This window comes from Brachyistius frenatus, unplaced genomic scaffold (genome assembly GCF_029030835.1).
Source record: "Brachyistius frenatus isolate BFR_SWC_R1_liver_20210118 unplaced genomic scaffold, ASM2903083v1 Contig_586, whole genome shotgun sequence".
In the NCBI taxonomy this organism is placed as follows: Eukaryota; Metazoa; Chordata; class Actinopteri; family Embiotocidae; genus Brachyistius; species Brachyistius frenatus.
In genome coordinates this window covers 25001-52636 of record NW_027211185.1, presented here as the reverse complement: position 1 = coordinate 52636, position 27636 = coordinate 25001, and the positions used below count along the sequence as shown (strand labels likewise).

The following is a 27636-nucleotide window of genomic DNA, read 5'->3' as shown; positions in this document are numbered from 1 at the left end:
CCGTGTGATGACAGTCTGACTCTTGGAGGATGCTGCTTGCAGCTGCAGCCGCGGGTTCTGGTTCCGGTCCAGCAGCAGACCCCCTGACACCGGGCCGCAGTGCACCGTCAGCACCGTGTGGGCTCGTGCACAGACAGACACACACGGACGCAGGCTGCTGCTCGCGTTGCTCCTCCTCGACAGAGTTTTTCTTTTCACTTCGACCGGAAACCAAAACTTTTTTCTTCGAACTTTTCAGTGCGGCAGAAGAAGGAACCGCAGCGAGCCTCGCTGTCATCAGTTCCTCCATTTCTTCGGGCGGTGTGCTGCTGGAAATGTGTCAGCGTCCCGCCGACAGGAGACCAGTCCGACGGTAGGGGAGAGAATAACGGCGACGTCGAGAGGAGCCACATAACGGACCGGACCCGGACCCGGAGCGGATCATGGAAGATGTGAGTCGCCGCTTCGCTCTCTGTCTCTGCTGCTTTGTGACCCTGGTGTGTGTGATGGGTCTGAGTTCGGACCGGTTCGGCTCGATGAGGCGGTTCAAAGTTCGGGAGGTAAAAACTCTTGAAGGGCGCGACCAACTTCTCAGAGAAAAGTTGGGGCCCGCAGGAGCGCGGTGATGTGTTCGAGGTCCAGGGACGGTGGGGCGGAGAGGGGGGCGGATTCCGCGGGGTTCTGTCGGTTCCGGGTACACAGCCCACACTCTTTATCACAGAGCACCTCGCCCACCTGTCAATCTGTCGCATCAACTTGTTGGTCAGATTCCGTGAGAAGCTCAGGAGCAGCGCTGCAGCGACTGTTGCGAACTCCCTTCAAAAATCGTCCGATTTAGTGTCGCGCTGCTTGTGGCTGCAAACACGACTCAGAACACAAGTTCAGAATATTTCTAATTCTGCTGGGTCCTTCGGTTCATGCGGGGGGTTATAACTCCCAGTGAGCGGCTACGTGAAGTGCATTTCAACATCAGATGTTGGTTCCTGACGCTGCAGCAGAACAGAAAGGAGGCACACTGAGGGAGGGGGAACCACATCTACAGGTTGACATTTTACAAGCACTTCATACTCACTGAGTTTATTATAGCCGAGTCCATAAATATATGCAAACGGAACCGGAAACGTTTTAACAAAGGCTTAATAAAGTTGAACTTTAAATTGTGGTATTTATGAACGATGCTTGGCTGCAGGGAAAGCAGCAGAAAGAAGAGAGCATCAGTTTAAAAATACTAACACGATACTAACTATATTAAAGCTCATAAACTGATCATTTGTAGTGACAAATAATAAAGTGCACGTGTCGCTGACAGTTTTTCATTTAGAGGAAGCCACTCGACTAGAAAAGGGAAGTCAGGCCGAGCGTTACCTACAGGACACAGTGTGGTGCAGAACCGCCCTGCCACTCACACCGCAGTCTGTGGGCTGGTTTAACTCTACCTGCACAAGAACTGAGCTTCTGTCTGGACCCGTCCTCCGGTCCAGACTCACATAGACCATGAAACTGGACCCGTCCTCCGGTCCAGACTCACACAGACCATGAAACTGGACCCGTCCTCCGGTCCAGACTCACACAGACCATGAAACTGGACCCGTCCTCCGGTCCAGACTCACACAGACCATGAAACTGGACCCGTCCTCCGGTCCAGACTCACATAGACTATGAAACATCTGCACCACATCTGAACAACACAAACACATTCTTCCCTTTTCTCACAAGCATCATCCACCATGAACCAGAGTGAAGAGACCAGAAGTAAAGGAGATCAGCTGACTGGCACCAGCTTCAGGTTCACACTTTATTAATCACACTTTATGTATTACACTTTATGTATCACACTTTATTGATCAGACTTTATTGATCAGACTTTATTAATCACACTTTATGTATCACACTTTATTGATCAGACTTTCTTGATCACACTTTATTAATCACACTTTATGTATCACACTTTATTAATCACACTTTATTGATCACACTTTATTAATCACACTTTATGTATCACACTTTATTGATCACACTTTATTGATCACACTTTATTAATCACACTTTATTGATCACACTTTATTGATCACACTTTATTGATTACACTTTATTAATCACACTTTATTAATCACACTTTATTGATCACACTTTATTAATCACACTTTATTGATCACACTTTATTAATCACACTTTATGTATCACACTTTATTGATCAGACTTTCTTGATCACACTTTATTAATCACACTTTATGTATCACACTTTATTGATCAGACTTTCTTGATCACACTTTATTAATCACACTTTATTGATCACACTTTATTAATCACACTTTATTAATCACACTTTATTGATCACACTTTATTAATCACACTTTATGTATCACACTTTATTAATCACACTTTATTGATCACACTTTATTAATCACACTTTATGTATCACACTTTATTGATCACACTTTATTGATCACACTTTATTAATCACACTTTATTGATCACACTTTATTGATCACACTTTAGTAATCACACTTTATTGATCACACTTTATTGATCACACTTTATTAATCACACTTTATTAATCACACTTTATTGATCACACTTTATTAATCACACTTTCAGACATGTTGAGAGTGAGTCCCCTGAAACAGGAACCGACCCGTGGGCTCTGTGTTCTGGCCATGGGGCCCGGTGACTCTCACAGGTCTCACTTCCTGTTCGTTCATGGCCGTTGTGGACGACGTTGTAGTGAATTAAACTGATATTTTCTGCAGCAGGTGGTGGAACTGGTTTGTTTTTGCTCCCCAGTGAACCTTCAGAATAAAAGACCTCCCAGTCAGGTCCAAACTGTACAGGATGAGTTCAGTTTGTTGGGAACATGTGACATCATCACAGTGACCTGAATGACATCATGATGTTGGGAACATGTGACATCATCACAGTGACCTGAATGACATCATGATGTTGGGAACATGTGACATCATCACAGTGACCTGAATGACATCATGATGTTGGGAACATGTGACATCATCACAGTGACCTGAATGACATCGTGATGTTGATGCTGCTGAAGGTGAAGCAGTGAAGATGAAGGACAGTTTGTATCAGCTGTGATGCTGCTGTGAGGACATGTTGAATAAAGCCTGCATCAGTGAACAGTGACAAATGCGGCTCAAAGTGTTGGACAGAAGGACGAGGACGGACACTGCAGAGTCTGTCTTCCTCTGAGGGTTTGAGCTCGTAGCTTGGTGAACATGTGAAGCTGAACTGAAACCTGGGCGTGTTTCAGTGAGAACACTTGCTCCTTCTTACTGCTGCTGTACGTCTCATGTGTCACTTCCTGCCTGCTCCTCTCTGCCTCCTCCTCTTCATCTCTGATCCCTCCGACCGCGTCCGTCCTCCAAAGTCCATCTGTCTGCTCTGAGTCGTCTCTGTGTCCGTCCGTCTGACCCGCGGTGCATCGAGTGACGTGTTCGGCAACGAGGAAACAGACGGCCTCATTATGTGTCAGGCCGAAAACATTTAACCCTCTCACCCTCATGAGGGCCACAATCATTGGGGGGGGGAGTGTGTGTGTGTGTGTGAGAGTGTGTGTGTGTGTGTGTGTGTGTGTGTGTGTGTGTGTGTGCGTGAGAGTGTGTGTGTGTGTGTGTGTGTGTGTGTGTGTGTGTGTGTGTGTGTGTGTGTGTGTGTGTGTGTGTGTGTGTGTGTGTGTGTGTGTGTGTGTGTGTGTGTGTGTGTGTGTGTGTGTGTGTGTGTGTGTGTGTGTGTGTGTGTGTGTGTGTGTGTGTGTGTGTGTGTGTGTGTGTGTTGCTCTTCTGAAGATGATCAGATATGTTCTGACTGCAGCGGTTGATGGAGGATTCAGGAGGAATAAGAGCTTTAATTCTCTTTTCTACATAAACTTCAGGTTTTCCGTTCGGTTCAGTAAAAGCGTCGTTGGATGAATGACGCAGCAGTCTGGAGCTCGAAATCATCAACAATAAATATAAACTACTAAAATAACTCAAAGGAAAAACAAGTGTCATGTTTGAGACGCTGCAATCATGAAATTAAAAAGATGATTTCATGAAAAATAACACAATTATCAAAATAATTTGCGATTTTAAAAATGTCAAAAAACGGTGAAAAATGTTGTCCATTACTTTATGAAGTAGAAGGCGTCTCCTTCACGGAGGATTGAAGGAAGCAGCAAATCTTCTCATTTAGGAAGCTGGAATCAGATTTGAGAACTTTGATATGAAGAAATGACTCAGAACGATTCATCAATTATCGAAATAGTTGATGATTAATTTTCTGTTAATCAGCTAATTGATTCACCGACTGATTGTTGCAGCTCCAGTTTTGAGCTGCACTTCTGAGTCTGTGGTTATCATCCACAAACTGTTTCTAAAAGCGTTCGTAGCTTCAGGTCAGAAAAATGGTTCTGATGCAGAATTATCAGGACAGGAAGATACAGAAACACAGCGTGGCCATCTTTCATGTTCTGTCGGTTATATTCAGCCCTTCAGACCTCGGCTGTGGTCTGTGGTGGGATGTGGAGGACAGACGCTGTCATGTCAGCAGCACAACACTGTCTGCACCACGGCAGTGAAGGAAGCTGGATGTGTTTCTGACAGCAGCTTCATTCATCCTGCAGTCGGACCTCCGTTATGAAGTGCAACACATCTGGCTGGAAGTTCATCTTCACACTGGAGCTCAGCATCTTTCAGCCTGAACTTATAATTAAAGCCCATATTCATAAAAACCAACCAAACATCCACCGTCAGTGATGTCATCATTCATCAGTGATGTCATCAACCATCAGTGATGTCATCGTTGGTTTGTGAACATTATGAATCCTCCAGTTCAGATTCTGTCCGTCACCATCTTTGCTAGTTCGGAGCGGTTTGGAGCAGGAAGTGACCATATTTGGACGAGCTGGGGGAGGAGCCAGAGGTGGATCTGACTGATCTGATTGGAAACCTGACGATACTACGTCCCGCCCACCGATAGCTGTAACCTGACTGCACCACAGGCCTGTCAATCAAACAGACACGCCCCCAAAAACAGGTCTTCTTGAATCTTCTTTTCTAATGAATGAGGGATTATTTTCAGATGGACCTCCAGAAAACTAAGAAGAAGGAGTGACTTTAGCTAACAACACCGAGATAACTGATGGACACATTTGATTCACTTTGGATTTGATGAGAGAAGTTGAATGGGAGTCTATGGAGCCGGAGGCTTTTTGGAGCCGACCTCTAGTGGCACTCGCTGGTATTGCAGCTGAAGACACTTCTGCATCTGAACCATTTTACAGACCTGAAGCTACGAACTCTTTTAGAAACAGTCTGTAGTTTTATACCCAGTCTGCTGTTTTATATCCAGTCTGTAGTTTTATATCCAGTCTGCACTTTTATATCCAGTCTGTAGTTTTATATCCAGTCTGCGTTTTATATCCAGTCTGTACTTTTATATCCAGTCTGCGTTTTTATATCCAGTCTGTACTTTTATATCCAGTCTGTGATTTTATATCCAGTCTGTGGTTTTATATCCAGTCTGCACTTTTATATCCAGTCTGTAGTTTTATATCCAATCTGCGTTTTATATCCAGTCTGTAGTTTTATATCCAGTCTGTGGTTTTATATCCAGTCTGTAGTTGTATATGCAGTCTGCGTTTTTATCCAGTCTGTAGTTTTATATCCAGTCTGTGATTTTATATCCAATCTGCGATTTATATCCAGTCTGTAGTTGTATATCCAGTCTGTAGTTGTATATGCAGTCTGCATTTTTATCCAGTCTGTAGTTTTATATCCAGTCTGTGTTTTATATCCAGTCTGTACTTTTATATCCAGTCTGTGGTTTTATATCCAGTCTGTAGTTGTATATCCAGTCTGTAGTTGTATATGCAGTCTGCATTTTTATCCAGTCTGCACTTTTATATCCAGTCTGTAGTTTTATATCCAGTCTGCGTTTTATATCCAGTCTGTACTTTTATATCCAGTCTGTGATTTTATATCCAATCTGCGTTTTATATCCAGTCTGTAGTTTTATATCCAGTCTGTGGTTTTATATCCAGTGTGCGTTTTTATCCAGTCTGTAGTTTTATATCCAGTCTGTGATTTTATATCCAATCTGCGATTTATATCCAGTCTGTAGTTGTATATCCAGTCTGTAGTTGTATATGCAGTCTGCATTTTTATCCAGTCTGTAGTTTTATATCCAGTCTGTGATTTTATATGCAGTCTGTAGTTTTATATCCAGTCTGCGTTTTATATCCAGTCTGTACTTTTATATCCAGTCTGTGTTTTATATCCAGTCTGTGGTTTTATATCCAGACTGTTGTTAGAGTTTTTGAAAATTTGGATTCGATCTCTTTCTGATTTTCTGATATCAATGTTAGGAGGGTTGTGTGGTTATTATAACAATTAGAATTGTTTTGTTCTGTAAGGGAACTTTTCCAGGGGTCATATTATGACCTCATCTGTTTGTCTTTTCATCAGGATGGATTTTAAGAGGGTAAACTGGTGACCTCGGGTTGTTTTTAATTTTGTTATTAAATATAATTGCTGCTGTCGTGAGCTTTAAGCTGGCTGTTTTGAGGGGATGCATCATCAGTGGTTTGGACCTTTTCTCAGTAGACAGCCCCCCCAGGACGGAGCTCCACGGAGCAGAGCCCCATCCTCACCGACGGTACTCAGTGGCTCTAGTTTAAAGAGGTTTCATTTAGAGTTTAGTAGAGGCTAGAAAGTAGATTAAAGACAATTTGAACAGGCTGATTGTGTTTTTGTTAAATTAAATTACTTCATATTTTTTATTGTTATAGTATTTAGGCATAGCGGGGTGGGATAGGATATGAGGAGGGTTAGGCATTAAAAAGGGGGTCAGAGGTGAAGTGAGAGCTCCCCGAGTCCAAGCAGGGCAGCTCGGTGTGAAACCCAACGAGTGGCAGATGTGTGGTGACCTAAAGCTTCATCAGAAACACATGTCTGCCTCTCGCTCTGCTTTCTGCTACTCCGGTAACACAACCGGAGACCGGCGTGTCCCCGGGTCGGTCCGTTTTAGCTCTCACCTCTGAACCACAGAGGAGATGACACCTCGGCAGCTGGAGGCGAGAGGTGTGGTGATGTTTGTGCCTCCGTGTTGAGCAGACTTCCTGTGTGAGTCCAGAATTACCATCACTGTGATATCACAGAGCTCCAGCAGCCAGCTGAGGCTGAGTAATGGAAACCTCTCTCTGCCGGGTTTCAGGGCTCGGTCAGCGCTGCAGAGGTCCACCTCCTTTTTCCATGTTCACCCACGTGAGGCCTGAATATCTGCTCCTATGGAGAACTCCCTCGCTGCACTATCGCTGTTTCTAGAGAGCACCGTGTCCCTTCGTCTGTCTGTCTCTCTATCTGTCTCTCTGTCCTCCCTGCTCGGCGTCTCTGCAGCTGCTTTCAGTCAGAATGAAAGTGGAAAAACAGTAAGATGACCTCCCACCTAATCCCCAAACAGACAAAAAGATATCCTGTAGAAGTTCCTCCAGCTGAAACAAAGGCTGAGAGTCCTGCAGACACCTGCACATGTTGGAGTTTCTGTGTGTGTGTGTGTGTGTGGGAGGGGGGGGGGGGGTAAAGCCAATGTTGTTGGTTTTTTTTATATATATAAAAATCTTTAAATAATCCATCCATCTGATAAATGTTCAACAGTGAGAAGTAGGTTTCTGTTTGAGGTGTAGTGGAGTCCAGGGGAATAAATGTCCTCCAGTCACAAACCTGAGGAAACAGGTGTGTTGTTCATGTAACTGTGAGCTGCTGTCATGTTCCTTCAGTCAGGTCGGGATGGAAGTGATGAACAGTCAGGTACCTTCGATCTGTGAAGAAGTGAAACACAACATATCAACCACCGACGCGCAGAGCGGCGGCCATTAAAATAAAAGTGAATAAAGAGCAACTTCTGCTTTAAATGTAGGAAATGACTTCTCACACTTCCCCCGACTGATGCAGGAGATATGATCAGATTTCTAACATGAAAACAGATTTTGAATAGAAATGAAAGCTGTGAGTATTTCAGACAGGAAGAAGTCCTCACATGATCTGAGCTGAAGTCTTCAGCTGTTTACAGGCATGATGCTGACTCATCACGTTATTTATATCCTGATACAAACAGTGACATCATCAGATCCAGCTGTTTATACGGAGGCCCTTAAAGCTCATTTCGGCAGCAGCACATCGTGAACACTTCGTCTGTCTGTCAGAGGATCTGTTACGATCTAATGTAGAGACATAATAACCATCATTATTTTATTATTTACAAAAACAATATCATCAAACTTCATATTGATCTGATACAAAGAAACAAAATGCTGATGAGAAGTCAAAAGGAATAAAAACAGTCAGAGACAGACAGGTACACCTGAGGAGAGAGAGAGACAAGTACATCTGAGAGACAGACAGACATGTACACCTGAGAGAGACAGACAGACAGGTACACCTGAGGAGAGAGAGAGACATGTACACCTGAGGAGAGAGAGAGACACAGACAGGTACACCTGAGGAGAGAGAGAGAGACACAGACAGGTACACCTGAGGAGAGAGAGAGAGAGAGAGAGACATGTACACCTGAGGAGAGAGAGAGACAGACAGACAGGTACACCTGAGGAGAGAGAGAGAGAGACAGACAGACAGGGAGACCTGAGGAGAGAGAGAGAGAGAGAGACAGACAGGTACACCTGAGGAGAGAGAGAGAGAGACAGACAGACAGGTACACCTGAGGAGAGAGAGAGACACACAGACAGGTACACCTGAGGAGAGAGAGAGACATGTACACCTGAGGAGAGAGAGAGAGAGACAGACAGACAGGTACACCTGAGGAGAGAGAGAGAGACAGACAGACAGGTACACCTGAGGAGAGAGAGAGACATGTACACCTGAAGAGAGAGAGAGAGAGAGACATGTACACCTGAGGAGAGAGAGAGACAGACAGACAGACACACCTGAGGAGAGAGAGACAGACAGACAGACACACCTGAGGAGAGAGAGACAGACAGACAGACAGACAGGTACACCTGAGGAGAGAGAGACATGTACACCTGAGGAGAGAGAGACAGACATGTACACCTGAGGAGAGAAAGAGACAAGTACATCTGAGAGAGACAGACAGACACACCTGAGGAGAGAGAGACAGACAGACATGAGGAGAGAGAGAGACATGTACACCTGAGGAGAGAGAGAGAGACACAGACATGTACACCTGAGGGGAGAGAGAGAGAGAGAGAGAGAGAGACACAGACAGGTACACCTGAGGAGAGAGAGACAGACAGACATGTACACCTGAGGAGAGAGAGAGACAGACAGACATGTACACCTGAGGAGAGAGAGAGAGAGACAGACATATACACCTGAGGAGAGAGAGAGACAGACAGACATATACACCTGAGGAGAGAGAGAGACACAGACATGTACACCTGAGGAGAGAGAGAGAGAGACAGAGACAGAGGAGAGAGAGAGACAGACAGACATGTACACCTGAGGAGAGAGAGAGAGAGACAGACAGACAGGTACACCTGAGGAGAGAGAGAGACACAGACAGGTACACCTGAGGAGAGAGAGAGACATGTACACCTGAGGAGAGAGAGAGAGAGACAGACAGACAGGTACACCTGAGGAGAGAGAGAGAGAGAGAGACATGTACACCTGAAGAGAGAGAGAGAGAGAGACATGTACACCTGAGGAGAGAGAGAGAGAGACAGACAGACACACCTGAGGAGAGAGAGAGAGAGAGACAGACACACCAGAGGAGAGAGAGAGAGAGACAGACAGACACACCTGAGAGAGAGAGAGAGAGAGAGAGAGAGAGACAGACACACCTGAGGAGAGAGAGACAGACACACCTGAGGAGAGAGAGAGAGACAGACAGACAGGTACACCTGAGGAGAGAGAGACATGTACACCTGAGGAGAGAGAGACAGACATGTACACCTGAGGAGAGAAAGAGACAAGTACATCTGAGAGAGACAGACAGACACACCTGAGGAGAGAGAGACAGACAGACATGAGAGAGGAGAGAGAGAGAGAGAGAGAGAGAGAGAGAGAGAGAGAGAGAGAGACATGTACACCTGAGGAGAGAGAGAGAGACACAGACATGTACACCTGAGGAGAGAGAGAGAGACAGACAGACATGTACACCTGAGGAGAGAGAGAGAGAGACAGACAGACATGTACACCTGAGGAGAGAGAGAGAGAGACAGACAGACATGTACACCTGAGGAGAGAGAGAGAGAGACAGACATGTACACCTGAGGAGAGAGAGAGAGACAGACAGACATGTACACCTGAGGAGAGAGAGAGACAGACAGACATGTACACCTGAGGAGAGAGAGAGAGACAGACAGACAGGTACACCTGAGGAGAGAGAGAGAGAGACACAGACAGGTACACCTGAGGAGAGAGAGAGAGACAGACATGTACACCTGAGGAGAGAGAGAGAGAGAGAGAGAGAGAGAGAGAGACATGTACACCTGAAGAGAGAGAGAGAGAGAGACATGTACACCTGAAGAGAGAGAGACAGACAGACAGACACACCTGAGGAGAGAGAGACAGACAGACAGACACACCTGAGGAGAGAGAGACAGACAGACAGACACACCTGAGGAGAGAGAGAGAGAGAGAGAGAGAGAGAGAGAGAGAGAGAGAGAGAGAGAGACATGTACACCTGAGGAGAGAGAGACAGACATGTACACCTGAGGAGAGAAAGAGACAAGTACATCTGAGAGAGACAGACAGACACACCTGAGGAGAGAGAGACAGACAGACACACCTGAGGAGAGAGAGACAGACAGACATGAGGAGAGAGAGAGAGAGAGAGAGAGAGAGAGAGAGAGAGAGAGAGACATGTACACCTGAGGAGAGAGAGAGAGACACAGACATGTACACCTGAGGGGAGAGAGAGAGAGAGAGAGAGAGAGACAGGTACACCTGAGGAGAGAGAGAGAGAGACAGACAGACATGTACACCTGAGGAGAGAGAGAGAGAGAGAGAGAGACAGGTACACCTGAGGAGAGAGAGAGAGAGACAGACAGACATGTACACCTGAGGAGAGAGAGAGACAGACAGACATGTACACCTGAGGAGAGAGAGAGAGACAGACAGACATGTACTCCTGAGGAGAGAGAGAGAGAGACAGACATGTACTCCTGAGGAGAGAGAGAGACAGACAGACATGTACACCTGAGGAGAGAGAGAGAGAGACACATGTACACCTGAGGAGAGAGAGAGAGAGACAGGTACACCTGAGGAGAGAGAGAGAGAGACAGGTACACCTGAGGAGAGAGAGAGAGACAGACATGTACACCTGAGGAGAGAGAGGCAGACAGGTACACCTGAGGAGAGAGAGGCAGACAGGTACACCTGAGGAGAGAGAGACAGACAGGCTGTTGCCCCCCGTGACCCTGTTCAGGATCAAGCAGGTGTAGATATTGTGCTATGGGTGTGTTGTGGCCGTGACCTCGTCCCTCTGCTTCCCTGCAGGCTGTGAAAGAGGCCGCGGCCCCCCAGATCAGAGAACCCTTCCTGGGGAAAGCTGGCTGGGTGAAGAAGGCCCCCGGCAGGCTGCTGGCCAGCTACAAGGAGCGCTACGTCCATGTGGAGAAGACGGAGGTGGTGGTGTATGAAGACCAGGTACTTTCTGTTGTGCCGTTTCACACAGGTCTCCCGAGTGTCTCCCCCGAATGTCTCCCGAGTGTCTCCTGCAGGACCTGAGGAGGTGCTAAGAACTAAATGCATCCTGTAACTTGCTGTTCGTGCTGCAGGACCTTCAGAGCTGCCTGGAGAGACTCGACCTGGAAAACTATGAGAAATGTCACGAGCTGAAGAGCACCTTCATGAAGAAGCAGAGACTGATTCTGATACGATCAGCCAAGTGTGGAAACAAGGTGAGCTGGAGGGGAAGGAGACACAGCAGCATCCTATAATATTAATAATAATAATAAGCACCTTTTATCAAAGTAATGCTGCTCAAAGTGCTTTAAAGAAAGAAAATGATATGCAGTGTTTCACATTAAAACAGACATAAACAAACATTTAAAGATATTGAAAAGAAATAAAATGCATGAAATTATTAGACAAAAAAAGAGTTAAGATATAAAATAAAGCAATGAGTATTTTAAAGGCGCAGTAGTTCAATAATATATATACAATTCAGTCATATCAGCCATGTGATTAACCAACAAATATCAGTAACACTCGGAGTCAGAGGATATGAGAGGCGGAGCTACACTCACTGGCTTAGTAGAGGGGGCGGGGCCACCGACATTAAGGATTTTCTAATTAAAGTGTATGAGGAAGCTGCAGCTGTTGCTGGATACAAACCCTGCGTTCCAGTATTAATACTTCCAAACAATTTAGTTCGCCAGGAACAGGTTCACTATGCCCCAATACGTACATACTGTAGTATGGTACGTAGGATGCCACAAGTACCAGGATGTTCTACTACATCTGGTCGTATTTTACAGTCTGCAGGTCAGCATGCTAGTCCAGCTGTTCTGACCCATAATCCTTTGCACAGCGGAAGAGACGTCACATCGACAGTTTATGGCGCTGATGCTCCGCCCACAGCAGGAAGAAGAAGAAGAAGAAGAGGCATTAAATTGAAGCCCACTTCTAAATCACATCCTTTTTCTTTTTACTACAAATGTCCCGGTTGTTTACGTACTTCATGCATCAGTAGATACTTTTTAAAGGAAGCTGCAGTCTGCTGAAGCAAAAAGAAACAGTTTGTGATCTGGAACGCAGGGAAAGTGTTTGTTCTCCGCTGCTGCTGGACAGAAGAATCAGTGTGTTTATTGAGTGTTAGACAGAGGACACAAAAACACTGAATTCTGGGTAAAATTAAAGCTGCAGATATTTTGGAGGCTGATGTGTTCACATGATGAGGTCATTTCCTGTCAGTGTGGTTTGAAACAAAACGACTCGACACAGTCAGAGTCCTGACATGGAGGAGAACTACTAGTTAGTGGACTAAAGGAAGTATGTCGTCTGGGTTTAACAGATCTCAATCCATCTTCTCTTTCGTAATCTGATATCCATTCATCGACCTTTCAGCCACACAATGTTCGGACCGCCCACTCGCTAAGATTCTTGTGATTCGACTGATATGAACCATTTTAAGGTTTGGTGAACAGCTGTCAGACAAACAGACGAGTACAGTAGTGAAACAACTCACCTGTAAAGTCTCAGAGTCCAAACGGTCCGGTTCAGTCAGCCCAGGTCCAATAAATCCAGTCCAGTACATCCATCAGTACAAACCATCTGCTGCTGCATCATCTCAAACTTCCCGCAGGTGTTCTTCATTTTCTACATTGTGAGCAGTAGCTGCCAGTTTGATTGACATCTCATTGAACCAACAGCAGCTTCCACAGCCTCAGCCTTCAACAGCCAATCATAGTCTCCATGGAGCGGAGGTGTCACATCCAGTCAGAATCACTTTAGTACTGATTGACACTTTGTACAGCCAATGAGATTCTGGACAGGAGTGTCTGTGGCTTCAGTGGGCGGGGCTTATACCAGAAGGAAAGAGTATCTGCTTTAGGGTCTCTTCTTAATGTAATAATACACCATGTCAGAGGGTTTTTTAAATGAATACTGGACACACATTCATCAGAGGGTCAGAAAGATCAGCAGTAAACATTGATATTATATTATATATATTATTGTTATTATTATTAATATTATAAATCACAGCACCACCTGCTGGTCTGAGTGGCCATGAAACATAAACAGGAAGTGAGAGAGGGATGTCAGTGTTGTTCGGTAAAGTACTCGTGCATTCATTGCACTGTTTCTACGTGGTTACCGTGGCAACAACTGTACGTTACATGTGCGGACGGTCTTCTGAGAGTGTTTTGGTTTCCGTTCTGTTTTTATTTTGTGAATAAAGTGAAATTAAAAACATAGAAGTTCCTCCAGAGGATTATTTAGTAAGTTGAACTCTATTAGAACTGTGAGGGTCTGGTGGTCGCTTGTTTCTCCTGGTTGTTCACAGGGAATGAAGTGTGTGTGTGTGTGTGTGTGTGTGTGTGTGTGTGTGTGTGTGTGTGTGTGTGTGTGTGTGTGTGTGTGTGTGTGTGCGTGTGTGTGTGTCTAACCAGGATGTGCACAGCTACTTGGTGGCCTCCTGCCGTCTCCACGGTAACCCTGCTCAGCTCAGGCTCTGTGTGCTGAGTGGAGCCAGACAGACAGAAGCGCCATCAGAACCACAGGCCCGGTCCGCAGGCGGTCCAGACCCGGTTCTGGTGTCTTACAGTGGAAACTGTTTCCTAACATAACTTCTATTAACACGTTGCCCGTCTTCTTCTATTCATTAGTCACAATTGTTGTTTAAATAAAGAGGTTTTCACTGCTGGACCAGAAGAGACGTGTTCCTCCTCAGCAGGAGGACGGACGTTAAACTGGAAGAAGAACTAACGACACGACTCAATGTTGAACATTAATTCATGAATCTGAGACGATCATATCAGCAGATCTGAAGCTTTGGAGGCCGATGAAGGAACTTTGATTCTCCATGTTCCTGTTCTGGAAAACTGACTGGTAGAAAGTCAGAGAGCCGTTTAAAAGATTTCTATAAACAGTAGCGTGTCACTGAGATCATGAGCTGACATGTGTGTTGTTCTTCCCGTGACCAACAGGTCCATGATGTGAAGTTTCAGACTCAGACTGCAGAGGAGAAGGAGGCCTGGATCAAAGCTCTGAGAGACGGCATCAACCGGGCCAAGAACAAAGTGTTCGATGAGGTCTTAGACACACACATCTATATCACAAACACTCTCACACACACACACACACACACCTATATCTACAGCTATATCTATATATCTATCTAGATATATAGATAGATATAGATCTAGATCGATCTAGATGTAGATATATATCTAGATAGATCTAGATCGATATAGATCTATATAGAGGGTTAGGGTTTATCTATCTATCTCTATCTAGATCTATATCTATATCTAGATATAGATAAAGATATATATATATATATATATATATATATATATATATATATATATATATAGCTCACACACACACACACACACACACGCTTCACGCACTTCTCTGTTTTCAGGTGAAGGTCGATGACGGCAGTAATTTAGAACACGTTACTCGAACGAGACCCAAAGGGAACCGGAACCGGCGACCGCCGACCAGAATCCACATGAAAGAGGTGTGTTCACAGACGAGGGTTCACTGTCAGATGTGATTTTGACGTCTCCTTCATTTAACTGTTTTTATGTGTGTTATGAAGTGAGGTGTAACAGGACCTAAACGCAGGCACACAGACTCAGGTATAAGTTCAAAACACAGTCACAGGACAGACAGCTGGTAGGACAGCCGGCAGGAGATGACCGCACTGGAGCAGGACCGGGGACAGACGGAGAGACTCACTGGCTCTGACTGGTAGTCCTGCAGCACCTGATACTCCCAGACAGTCTCCCATCCAAGTAGTAAGCAGGCCTGACCCTGCTTAGCGTCAACAATCAGCCAAGATTGGGAGCACTGACTGGAAGCAGAAGGAACCGGAACAGACTGGCAGTATCTGGCAGTCTGGACCGACACTAGACGACTGCAGGACCAGGGTACATATAGTCCAGGGAGGTGTTCAGGGAAATGAGCCACCTGCAGGTGGTGATTGGGGAGAGTGGTGGCAGCTGCTGAGACCGGTGAGGGGCGTGGCCATGGGAGGTGACAGGAGGCGGGGAGAGGAGGACACAGAACACATGGGGACACAATAACAAAGACAAAGACAAGGGACTGACAGAAAACATGAGGAGAGGTGATTGGGGACAAAATAGAGGAGCAGACAGGAATCCTGACAATGTTCTTTACATGAAAAAAAAATTCAACAGAAATATAATAAAATATAATTGTGAGACCTGATGTCCTCCTCAGGAGACAGATGATTTAAAAGAATAAAAATAGATTGGACATGTTTTTTTGCTGTAACATGTTTCTTTCAATCACAGTTCTTAAACAATGTAAATCATTATAAATGGTAAAACCTGTTCTTCCTCCAGGTCTCAGGAGGAATCTGGTTCATTCCAGTTAGTTTTTAAATCCAAGTTACTTTCAATAAAAGTCAACACATTTGTTGTCCCCTCCCTGTGTGGTGGGCTTTTATTGTGAAACATCTGTGCAGGAAGTGTTGACTTTGATTGACAGTAAGTGAACAGTGAACCAAACAACCGTGACAGGAGGTTGATGGAGTTCCTTCAGTTTAACGTGTTAAAGTTCCTCGACAGGTCGCCGACGTGTCGTCTGACGGGATCCTGCGTTTGGATCTGGATCTTGAAGATGCCGTCATGCCTAACGGGACGCGTGATGCCAGCGTTGACGGCACTGAAACCCCGAAAGAGGCCGGCGCGGTCCCAACGCCACGGTCCGACACCAAACCGGTGGTACCGAAGGCTGAGGAGGAAGGTCAGAGGTCAGAGGTCAGTCCACAGAAACAGGTCATCAAACCTCCGATGCCGCCAATCAAAGAGGCGAAACCCAGTTTAACGGCTGAGGACGAGCTTGGGGCCGGTCCAGAGAAGAAGGTCGGTACGATGACTCATCATTTTATTTTCTCTTCTCACAGCGCGGCCCATTAATTAGATGTTCTGTCTCTCAGATCCTGAAGCCGCCGACACCTCCGTCCAAAGAAGCCAAGCTCGCCGCTTCACCTGCTGGAGAGGAGGAGGAGCCCCGAATTGACCCGGGTTCTGACGGTCCTGATACCAGGAAGAGGACGGGTCCCCCTCCAACCCCCCCCAACAAACCCAGCAGCTCCATCAGCAACCTCACCGAGGCCCTGCCGCCCGGGCCCAACTCTCCCCCTCCCCCCCCGCCGTCCAAAGACAAGAAGCCAGCGCAGCCGGCCGTGGAGCCTCGGGGTACCACGGAGGAGGACGAGTCGGACCGGCCCATCTTTAACGAAGCTCCGCCTCCTGTCAGAGATGACGAACCCGAGAGTCCCGGCGCTGAGGACGAGCTCTCCGACATAAAGAAGACATGTGCCGATGAGCCGCTGATTCCCGGTCCTCCTCGGAGTCCGGTGGACGCAGAACCGAGCAGCGAGCCCAGCGAGGGACCGGACTCCACCTCGGACGTCCGAGCCGAGGAGGCGTTCCCCGAGGGCGACGCCGCCTCGGGGGTCGTCTCTGTGGACGAGCTGCTCGGCATCAGTCCGCTGCTCTGCCACAAGGAGCAGAAGGCGGAGGAGAAGGCGGAGGAGAAGGTGGAGCAGAAGGCGGAGGAGAAGGCGGAGGAGAAGGCGGAGGAGAAGTCGGTGGACAGCGGACGGCACTCGGACGACGACAGCGAAGGCTCCGGCAGCGAAGACATGCTGGCGGCTTCCACGGCGGCGCTGAGAGGAAGCCGCGCCGGTCTGGACGTGCTGGACGCCGACGAGGACGACATTCAAACCTCCGACAACGCCCACGCCGCCCCCAGGCCTCCGGTCGGACCCCCGGTGCTCCCGGGCCGGACCTCCAAGCCCAACCCTCCTCTCAAACCCGCGGCCAAGGCCCGGTCCGCCTCCATCGGAGACCTGGTGTCGGACTCGGCGCGCTGCGGTCCGGTGGGCCGGGAGGGCCGAGCTCCCGGTGATGATGTCATGAAACTTGAGACTGAAGTGGCGTTGGAGATGGAGGAGACAGAGGACCTCCTGAGGAGAGTGTCCCGGTCCGGGGGGCGGGGCCCGGGGGGGCGGGCCGGAGGACCTGCTGGCAGAGGCCATGGAGAAGCTGAGGACGGCCGACCACGTCCTCCGCGAGGTCAAGAGACTGAAGCTCGCCAACAACTCCAGCAGCAGGAACAGCTGGTGAAGTGTCCTTGCAGCAGTTTGACCAGGAAGTGGCCAAGTCTTAAACCCCGCCCCTGAGCAGTGATTGTCCAATCAAAGCTCGGGAATCTTAACCTGGGCTGTCGAGCTTTGGAGTTCTCCGCACACGCTTTGCATGATCTGGAAGTGATGTCCAGTGCTCGGGGGTTAAAGGTCACCGACAGGATTTCCACTATTTGAGTCCTGAACTCTTTAGGAACCGAACACAACTCATGGAGCTAATGTTAGCCTGATAGCTTAGCTGACAAACGTTACCGTCAACGGAAGAAAATGAGAAGCTGGTTTAGTCCTCTTCTGTTCCTCGTCTCTTGTCTCTCGTCTATCTCCCCTGCCATCCCCGTCCTGTGTGCGACTGGACGTCCTGTGGAGCGTCTTCCACCTGAAGGACAGAAGTGTCTCATTGACGGTTTTGCAGCTGTTCGCTCATAATTATCGACGTGCAATTATTTCCTCTGCAGCTGAAAGCTTCGTCTTCTACTGTTTCCTGTCTCTTTGGCTTTATTTGAACGTTTTGACATTTTCAGAGAAGAATAATTACTTGAATGCTGATTTGATAATTAATGAAGTGCTAAGAAATCAGTACTTCTAATACATTAAAAGTACTAAAAAGTGTTGATACGATAGTTTTTATACTTCAGAGGTTTTTACTCTTCTTTTGTGTTCATTGGAGGGACTTCAGTGAAACATGTCCTCCAGACGTTACCGTGACGACAACGTGGATTTCTTTTGTGTAAAAGTTACTTTTATAAACGAATGTATTGAACAGTTACTTTCGTGAAATGGCATATTTGAATCCAGCCACTGATGTTCTCCTGAACCTCAGACACCGACACAGTGCCCTCTGGTGGACCGGCGGGTGTACTGCATGTTAGGGAATTTAAACTGGACATATGTGATATTAAAGATGGACCAACGTAGCTCAGGAGTTTTCTAAAATTGATCTTTTCAGATGAACCTCATGATTAAATAATATCAGAGGATATTTCTGTCTCAGAAGGACTAGTTTTCTTGTTTTTTCTTGTTTTCATCCTGGTATTGTACATGACAGAACAACGCTCCCACTAACCGCTCTCAATGTGTGTTTTAATGACGTCTCAATCATGAACTCATCAATGAAGAATTACCTTGTTTTTGTCTCGTGCTTTGTTAACAGATGTGATGGTGGTTTTTAAGACCATTTCAAATATGTCATGTAGAGAAAGTACGAATATTTTCTAACACAATTTTGTACTCTTGATCAAATTTTCCTAAATAAACAAACCTGTCTCTGTTTTTGTCTTGGACACAGTTTTATCTCTGAAAATGTATTTAGGAATAGTTTTACATCTTTTGTACTTAAAATAAAACACTTTCTCATATAAACTTGACACCAGTTCTGATTAAACTAAAATCAGTTTTGAATGTAATTTCTCCAGTAAAAGAATTAGCACCTCTCGGTTGTTTCATCCTCCAACCGTCTCCCTTCACGTCTGTCCAGACTCAGATAACATCTGTGCTGTCGACCTTTAGTACTGTATATTTCGAAGATGTTGCCATGACAACAGACGATGCTTCAAACCTGGATGTTGCTGCAGAGAAGCTCCACATGTGTGATGGAGCTGAATGATGAGGTCACACTGACCTTTGACCCTTTTTCGATATAAAAATGCCATGTTTCATCCTGTTACACATTATTGTGTGAGGTGTCGTCATAGCAACTGTATGGATTCTTGAGTTATAGGCCACACATGTTTCTTGAGGTCACAGTGACCTTTGACCACCAAATCCTATTGAGCTCATTCTGAGTCCAGTTTTTACCTTCACCTGAAGCAGTAAATAGAATATACACGACAGGAGGCCTTTTATTTATGATTGAAACGGAAAAATAAAAATGAATGTGTCAACAATGACAATAGCTGCATTTTTCGGACAGACGTGGTTATAAACTATAACTTACACAGTATGGTATAACATTATAAAAGCTGATAGGAGCTCAGACACATCTGATTACAGCCAATAAACGGAGATTGATGCTACGTCATTCTCTCTGAATGCAAATGACACACTTTTATATTCAATCTTTTAGACTGACGGTGCCGCGCTCAGTTGGCTTTATTGTGAAGGGGCAGACCGGAAGTGCTGGTGTCGGTTTTGTGACGGGAGTCCGTTTATCGGTGCGTCCGGTCTCCTCTCGGCTGCTGGACGCTCCGCGGAGCCCCGATGACAGAGGTGACATGGAGGAGGACCTTGTGTCGGAGGACGACGTCTGTAAGTCCCCCCCGAACCCGAGCCGAGCCGGGCTGAGTCGGACCGAGCCGGACCGAGCCGGGCAGCAGCAGGATGTCCGTGTCGGGCTGCTTTGCTGCTGTCTTCAGGCTCGAGATGCTCAGAGGAGATAATAACTGTCTTTATGACGTATGTCCGTGGTGACGTCAGAGTCCCCGTGTCTCTAACCCGCCGTGTCTCCCCGGCAGTGCTGTGGTCCGAGAAGGAGCTCCACGATGCCGCCAAGAGGAACGACGCGGAGCGTCTCCACGAGCTGCTGCTGAAGGGCGTGGACGTCAAGGCCAAGAACAAAGTAAGTCCTGCCGCCGTCCTGGGACCGCTGAGGCTGCGCGCGCTCACAGCTGCACGGGGACACATGTGGAGGGTCACAGCTGGATGTGTGTTGGTCGCAGCAGGTTTCTGACTCTTTCTGAGACACTGACATTTATGCAAAGTTGTCAAAAAGCCTTTTTATTTTTGCCAGAACTATAATAATAATAATAATAATAATAATAAGTGCTTTAATTATAACAGGCTTTAATAACAGCACATGTGTGTGTGTGTGTGTGTGTGTGTGTGTGTGTGTGCGTGCGTGCGTGCGTGTGTGCGTGTGTGTGTGTGTGTGTGTGTGTGTGTGTGTGTGTGTGTGTGTGTGTGTGTGTGTGTGTGTGTGTGTGTGTGTGTGTGTGTGTGTGTGTAGATAGAGCGTAAAGCTCTCCACTGGGCTGCAGGTGCTGGCAGTGAACAGACTCTGCGTCTGCTGCTGGAACACGACCAGGACGTAGATGAGCGTGACATCGTACGTGCACGATCCCTCAGAACTTCTGATTCCAACGTGTTCCTCAGGTGTCCCTTCGTCTGTCTTCGTCCCACCGACATGCAACCGTGTGTTTGTCCTCAGTTCGGCATGAACGCGCTGCTGCTGGCGTCCTGGTTCGGCCACCTGAAGGTGCTGCAGGTTCTGGTCGCCTGTGGAGCCAAACTCAGCTCTGAGAACAAAGTATGAGTCTTCATGTCATCGGAGCATCGGAGCAGGAGAGGACTGACTGACTGACCATAGTGTGTGTGTGTGTGTGTGTGTGTGTGTGTGTGTGTGTGTGTGTGTGTGTGTGTGTGTGTGTGTGTGTGTGTGTGTGTGTGTGTGTGTGTGTGTGTGTGTGTGTGTGTGTGTGTGTATCAGGAGGGGCTGAGCATGCTGCACTGTGCTGCCCAGCGAGGACATATCCGAGTGTTGGAGTTCATCGTGGAGGATCTGGAGAACATCTGTCTGGACAGAGTCGACAAGGTGACACCACTTTGCTGTTGAACCGTGTGTGTGCATGAGTGTTTATGTGTGTGTGTGTGTGTGTGTGTGTGTGTGTGTGTGTGTGTGTGTGTGTGTGTGTGTGTGTGTGTGTGTGTGTGTGTGTGTGTGTGTGTGTGTGTGTGTGTGTGTGTGTGTGTGTGTGTGTGTGTGTGTGTGTGTGTGTGTGTGTGTGTGTGTGTGTGTGTGTGTGTGTGTGTGTGTGTGTGTGTGTGTGTGTGTGTGTGTGTGTGTGTGTGTGTGTGTGTGTGTGTGTGTGTGTGTGTGTGTGTGTGTGTTTGTGTGACCTGCTGATATCTCTGAACAGTCAGGGAAGACGGCGCTTCACCTCGCTGCTGAACACGGACAGCTGGAAGTGGTGGAGTTCCTCATTGGGATGGGCTGCACACACTGTCTGAAGGACAAGGTACACACACACACACACACACACACACACACACACACACACACACACACACACACACACACACACACACACACACACACACACAGATACACACACATAAACACACACTGGACGTTGGTATGAGGAGGAAGTTGTCTCAGTGTTTCTGTTGTTGTCTCCACTGCAGGAAGAAAACACGGCCGTTCATCTGGCAGCCGGACGAGGACACACGGACGTCCTGCAGAGGATGGTGGAGACCGGAGTGGACGTGGACGAGAGGAACACGGTGAGTCTCAGGAGGAAGAGGAGTCAGAGCAGCAGTTTCCAAGTTGTAGCTGTGATTTTACAGAAACACCAGTTGATGTCTTTTTGGAGAAACAAAGGAGAAAATGATGACACTGCATTATTGTTCATCAGTCTGAAACACAGACTGGATATAAAACTACAGACTGGATATAAAACCACAGACTGGATATAAAACTACAGACTGGATATAAAACTACAGACTGGATATAAAACTACAGACTGGATATAAAACTACAGACTGGATATAAAACCACAGACTGGATATAAAACCACAGACTGGATATAAAACTACAGACTGGATATAAAACTACAGACTGGATTTAAAACACAGACTGTTTCTAAAAGAGTTCGTAGCTTCAGGTCTGTAAAATGGTTCTGATCCAGAAGTGTCTTCAGCTGCAATACCAGCGAGTGCCACTAGAGGTCGGCTCCAAAAAGCCTCCGACTCCAGGCCAGACCAGATTCAATACTCCAGTTATTATATTTAATAATTAATGATAATCAGTCAATGATTATCACTAATTATCAAAAATGTTGTTCCACTCACAGTCAAAAACTGAAAGATGTCCAGTTTATCTCAGGAATGACTGCAGTTTGATTTACCAGTACCATGGTTTTTATTATTACTACTATTATTATTATTATTATTATTATTATTATTATTATCATCATTATGTAGAAGCTAGGGGACTGTAAGGTGTTGTTGAAGACCTGCACAAAGCTTCAGTGAGATGTTTAGAGAATACTGCAGTTAGGAATCTAACAAGATTCAACATCTGATAGCACAAATATATTATAGGAAATTATAACGACATACTTTGAGCTTAAAATAGATTTTCATTTGTTCTAATTTATCTTCAGGATATCTGGTATGACAGTATTTTCCCAGATGGTGTGTTTGTGTTTCCTGTGATGTTGTGAATCTGCTGACTGGACAGAATGAGTGTGATGAGGTCACCTGTTTCAGGACGGTCTGACGGCGCTCCACCTGGCGGCTGACGGAGGTCACTACGAGTGCGTCCGACTGCTGCTGGACTCCGGCTGCGACGTCAACGCCGAGACCAACGTAGGTTTGCTCATCTGCAGAGTTAATCAGCGTCCCGCCCCGCCGAGACTAACTGCTGCTGTCTGCAGAGGAACACCGGCGCTCTCCACTACGCCGCCCGGCGAGGCTTCGACCGGGAGGCCGGCCTGCTGCTGCAGGCGGGAGCTCACGTCGACGCTCCGGACGGCGTGAGTGACGTCGCCTCGGCGACCCCGATCTCATCTTCAGGATCGGTCACACGGCAGATAAATGTTCCTCCTCTGTGTCCGTAACAGCAACGCAGGGCGGCGCTGCACCTGGCCGTGTTCAGCAACCACAGCGAGGTCGCACGGCTGCTCCTCCACGCCGACTGTGACCTGAACCTCGCCGACGGCGTGAGTACCATCCCTGCAGAGGAACACGTGTTCTGTACCATCCCTGCAGAGGAGGTTCTGTGTTCGTGTTCTGTGATGTCACTAACAGCTGTCTGTCCTCAGAGGCAGCAGACGGCGCTGCACATCGCAGCAGAGCACGGCTGGCAGGATCTGGCTGAGATGATGCTGATCTCTGGCGTTAACCTCAATCTGACCGACAAGGTACCACGCAGCCCCCCCCCCTTTCTCCCTCCCGCCCCACACACACACACACACACACACACACACACACACACACACACACACACACACATTCAACATGCTGTTGACTCTAAACAGGTAAAGCACTGGAGAAAAAGAATACTGTCTGATTGAATATGAAAATATGTTCAGTGGTAACAATGTTTGTCACATTAATAGAAAAATACATGTTTAGTTTTGGTGGTAAAACCCAACAAGGATCAATGATTCCAATGAGTGGTGAAGTCAACCTGCTAGCTGGAGCTGCAGTGGAGGGGGACCTATCAAATCCCAGTTTAATATAAATTTAATCTCAGTTTAATTTCATTTTAACCTCAGTTTAATCTCATTTTAATCCCAGTTTAATCTCAATTTAATCTCAGTTCACTTCCTGTTAAACATGTGATCAGAAGCAGAGGATGAGGAGTGGATTAAATGCGTACACATTTTGATGAAGCAGGGGAAAACGTGTGTGGAGGTGGCCGCCAGAGGAAACCACGTGATCCTGGTGGACATGATCATCAAAGCTGACCGCTTTTATAAATGGGAGAAGGTGAGTTTGTCCTCGCCAGGAAATACTCAGAACAACAGAAAGCACCAGATACATTTCATCATGTCACCGCCTTTGATGAGTGATTGACAGGTCAGTAGTTTGTGTTTTCCATCCTAACAATATGAAGGACCGGCTCACAGTAACACGGGTTGGATTCAGTCCTCACTGCTCCTGGTTTGAGCTGAAACATGTGAACAGTTGTGGATATGTGGCCTGCTGATGAGAACCTGCTGCATTCAGGATCGGGTGGGCGGTAATCCGGACTCGTGTCTGGGGAGGCCCGTGAGCTTCAAGCAGGACCACCAGCCGGAGACCCAGCACCTCCGCTCCGTCCTGTGGAGCCTGGCCACCAAGCACCTGTGCCGGGGAGAGTGGAAGATCCTGGCTCAGCACTGGGCCTTCAGCGACGCTCACGTACGAGCAATAGAGCAGCAGTGGACGGGTGAGTTCACATCAGAGAGGCTGGAGGACGGCGGGGACACGCCCGCACGGGCTGTCAATCATCTCACACTTTATCCATCTGAACTGAACCCGTAGGGATGAAAAGCTTCAAAGAGCACGGCCACCGCATGCTGCTGATCTGGCTGCATGGAGTGGTGGTGGCGGGGGGGAACCCCATCAAAGGCCTGTACGAGGGGCTGGTGGAGATCTCACGGACAGACCTGGCAGGTGAGTCCATCAGCTGTCCATCAGCTGTCCATCACCTATCTTTCTTGTCTCCTTCTTATCTCCTTTATGTCACCTTTATGTCTCCTTTATGTCTCCTTCATGTCTCCTTCTTATCTCCTTTATGTCTCCTTCATGTCTCCTTCTTATCTCCTTTATGTCACCTTTATGTCTCCTTCATGTCTCCTTTATTTCTCCTTCTTGTCTCCTTCATGTCTCCTTCTTATCTCCTTTATGTCACCTTTATGTCTCCTTCATGTCTCCTTCTTATCTCCTTTATGTCACCTTCATGTCTCCTTTATTTCTCCTTCTTGTCTCCTTCATGTCTCCTTCTTATCTCCTTTATGTCTCCTTCATGTCTCCTTCATGTCTCCTTTATTTCTCCTTCTTATCTCCTTCATGTCTCCTTCTTATCTCCTTTATGTCTCCTTCATGTCTCCTTCTTATCTCCTTTATGTCTCCTTCATGTCTCCTTCTTATCTCCTTTCCTTGTTAATTATCCAGAGTGCATCCGTCAGAAGGCCAACGCAGAGAGCAGCTCTCCCAAAATGTGCAGCGTGATGTGAAGTAACAACCTGAGACCTCCTTATCACTGTGGAGCATTCAGCCACTATTATCTCTCCTCCTCTCCTCCTCTCCTCCTCCTCTCCCTTCCTCTCCTCCTCCTCTCTTCCTCCTCTCTCGTCCTCTCCTCCTCACTCCCTGCTCTCCTCTCCTTTCCTCTCCTCCCTTTTTATCCTCCTCTCCTCTCTCCTCCTCTTCTCCTCCTGTCTCTCATGGACCAACTTCAGAAGCTGCTGCTGATGAGAACTTTAAATATGAACACTGACGGGTTCCTGATGGAAGCTGAAGTCCCTCCATGGTTTCATCACCTCCTCATGTACGGTGATGTATGAATGTCCTGGACTCCCCGTAGAGAAAGAGGACGGACTCCCCTCATTAGAGGGACTCAGAGGAAGGAGGACATGGAGACAGACAGCAGCATGATGTTGGTTTAAAGTGTTTATTATAAATGGTTCCTTTCACTCCGACTGATCTTCTGTTTGGACGGTTTTTCTCTCCCAAGATTTCAATGGCTGCTGTAAATAATGTAAATAATGTAAACAATGTAAATAATGTAAACAATGTAAATAATGTAAAATGAATTGATATGTGTGCATGAAGTGACTCCATATCATCTCCTCAGGAGGATTTATACGACACCTGTGTTGTGGTGTATTGAAGCACTTCCTGAAATGATCTGAAGCTAAAATATCCAGAACATATTGAACATGTTCAGGTGTGATCAGCTGTTGTGTTTGCACGAAGAAATGACATGAAACCATCCGGCAGGTCTTTGAACTCTTCATGAGACAAACGATTTAAGTTTTTTTGTTTTTACAATCAAAGCAATAACTTTTCTGCACTAGCGAATATGTCTTTTGTATATTCAATGTCTAAACATCCAATGAGATGTTCAGAAGATCAATAAAACCTCTCAAAGACTTTGAACCCAGATGCACGCAGCCCACAAACACCTGAAAATGATGAGGACACGGAGAAGACGGGGACACCCATCCATGTGTCCTAATGCTGCAGCGGTGGGAGGAGCCGGTGGACCGCCATGTTCCCTCACGAGGGACAGGACGGCTCACGAGTGACAGGACGTCTCACGAGGAACAGGACGGCTCACAGAGGGACAGGTCATGTGTTTGCACTGATTGTCCAGAAGGTTGGAAAACAAAATATTAAGAGTTCCATCAATTTAATTTAGTCCTTTTTCATTTTTTTTTATTATTCAAAAATAATCACCAAAAAAAGTACAAATATGATTAAAAATCTGCATTTAATTGTTCGTAATGGAATAATTGTATGTAGGTGAAGGGAACGAGGTTGAGGTCAGAGGTCACGGTGACAGCGAAAACAACACAGTCAGTTTAAATGTCAGAGGTCAAGGAAAGGTCATCAGGAAAACCTCCACAGACGGACGACATGGAGGAAGAAGTGTTTCGGGTTCACCTCCACCCTCCGGAGCACAAGGTGGCGCTACAGCACCAGAAGAGGAGGAAGACGTTTTCACCGCACGGCATTCTGGTAGTTGGAGTCCGTCTCTGAGCTCCCTCCATTGTTATCGCTGCAGAGCTCAACCCGTCTGCGACCATGATGTCTCCGGGCAGCACCGTCCTGCAGACACCGGAACCAGGAGACGGAGGTTCGTAGCGGAGCTCCGGTGCTCGAGACAACCGGAGAGCACGATGAAACTGACGTCAGCCGCGTGGAGCTGGCCAAGCGGCGAGCTCCATAGCTAGCATGCTCAGCACGTTTTGTTAGTAAATAGCTTCATTCCTGTTGGTCAGTTTCAGGAAACAAGAGGATGACGTGTCCGCTGCACGGCTGCAAGCGCGTGTACACCGACGCGAGCGCCCTGGAGAGCCACGTGAAGGAGCACGAGATCCCCGCTCAGTCTCTGCCCGGTGAGCTCGTGCTGGCGACAGCAGGTTTCCGAGTAAAACTTCAAAGTGTTTGTCGTCCGTGCTTCTGGTGCATGCCGTATGACGTCACCAGGTGACCGCTGCGTGTCGTCCTCAGGTAAAGTGGTGCTGTGCTCCTCTGTCGGCTGCAGCGGCTCCTTTCCCAGCATGCAACAGCTGATGCAGCACATGAGGCATCACCACAAACCCAACATCTTCTTCCAGTGAGTTCTCCCTGCTGGCTCTGACGTGCTGCGATGTGATTGGTCCAAATGTTCCGAGTCACGTGGTTTGT

The 27636-nt window shown here is 47.0% G+C and overlaps 3 protein-coding genes and 1 long non-coding RNA gene across 8 annotated transcripts in view; 3 read left to right on the top strand and 1 right to left on the bottom strand.

Moving 5' to 3' along the window:
* Positions 1-249: 249 nt before the first annotated feature.
* plekho2 (pleckstrin homology domain containing, family O member 2) lies at positions 250-19050 on the top strand. Its single transcript, XM_069688411.1, is given in 8 exon segments — positions 250-431; positions 11445-11594; positions 11726-11848; positions 14600-14704; positions 15040-15138; positions 16214-16510; positions 16585-17633; positions 17635-19050. Coding segments are annotated over 8 exon segments (1977 nt in total). The 5' UTR covers positions 250-422; the 3' UTR covers positions 17780-19050.
* Positions 19051-19622: 572 nt separating this feature from the next.
* Positions 19623-23082, bottom strand: LOC138614832 (uncharacterized). The gene is made up of 3 exons (XR_011310350.1): positions 22993-23082; positions 21631-22093; positions 19623-21029 (listed from the first exon to the last, which is right to left on the bottom strand). It is a non-coding gene; the product is annotated as an uncharacterized lncRNA (long non-coding RNA).
* Positions 19827-25998, top strand: ankdd1a (ankyrin repeat and death domain containing 1A). 5 transcript variants are annotated; one of them, XM_069688415.1, is made up of 15 exons: positions 19827-20043; positions 20250-20353; positions 20741-20839; positions 20942-21040; positions 21221-21325; positions 21651-21749; positions 21916-22014; positions 23002-23100; positions 23169-23267; positions 23355-23453; positions 23556-23654; positions 24130-24225; positions 24466-24667; positions 24763-24894; positions 25396-25998. In XM_069688415.1, exons 1-15 carry the CDS (start codon positions 19827-19829, stop codon positions 25455-25457), a joined length of 1710 nt encoding a protein of 569 aa, XP_069544516.1. In that variant the 3' UTR covers positions 25458-25998. The 5 variants fall into 5 exon arrangements, with proteins under 5 accessions (XP_069544516.1, XP_069544514.1, XP_069544515.1 ...); XM_069688413.1 differs by having other exon boundaries at positions 20741-21040; positions 24133-24225; XM_069688414.1 differs by having other exon boundaries at positions 20741-21040; positions 25683-25998.
* A 532-nt stretch (positions 25999-26530) lies between these two features.
* znf414 (zinc finger protein 414) overlaps positions 26531-27636 on the top strand; it is a 2098-nt gene continuing 992 nt past the window's right edge. Inside the window, exons 1-3 of the mRNA XM_069688417.1 lie at positions 26531-27082; positions 27228-27344; positions 27460-27565. Coding sequence (XP_069544518.1) covers positions 27031-27082; positions 27228-27344; positions 27460-27565 — 275 coding nt within the window. The 5' untranslated portion in view covers positions 26531-27030. The remainder of the gene's footprint in view (positions 27083-27227; positions 27345-27459; positions 27566-27636) is intronic.

What these genes read in the sequence shown, in the direction of transcription:
- ankdd1a (XM_069688412.1), top strand. Translation starts at nt 19,827, where the DNA reads ATGCAAATGACACACTTTTATATTCAATCTTTTAGACTGACGGTGCCG. An exon ending in TGTGTCGGAGGACGACGTCT is followed by an intron (nt 20,044 to 20,249) that starts GTAAGTCCCCCC and finishes TCTCCCCGGCAG; the next exon opens with TGCTGTGGTCCGAGAAGGAG. An exon ending in ACGTCAACGCCGAGACCAAC is followed by an intron (nt 23,101 to 23,168) that starts GTAGGTTTGCTC and finishes TGCTGTCTGCAG; the next exon opens with AGGAACACCGGCGCTCTCCA.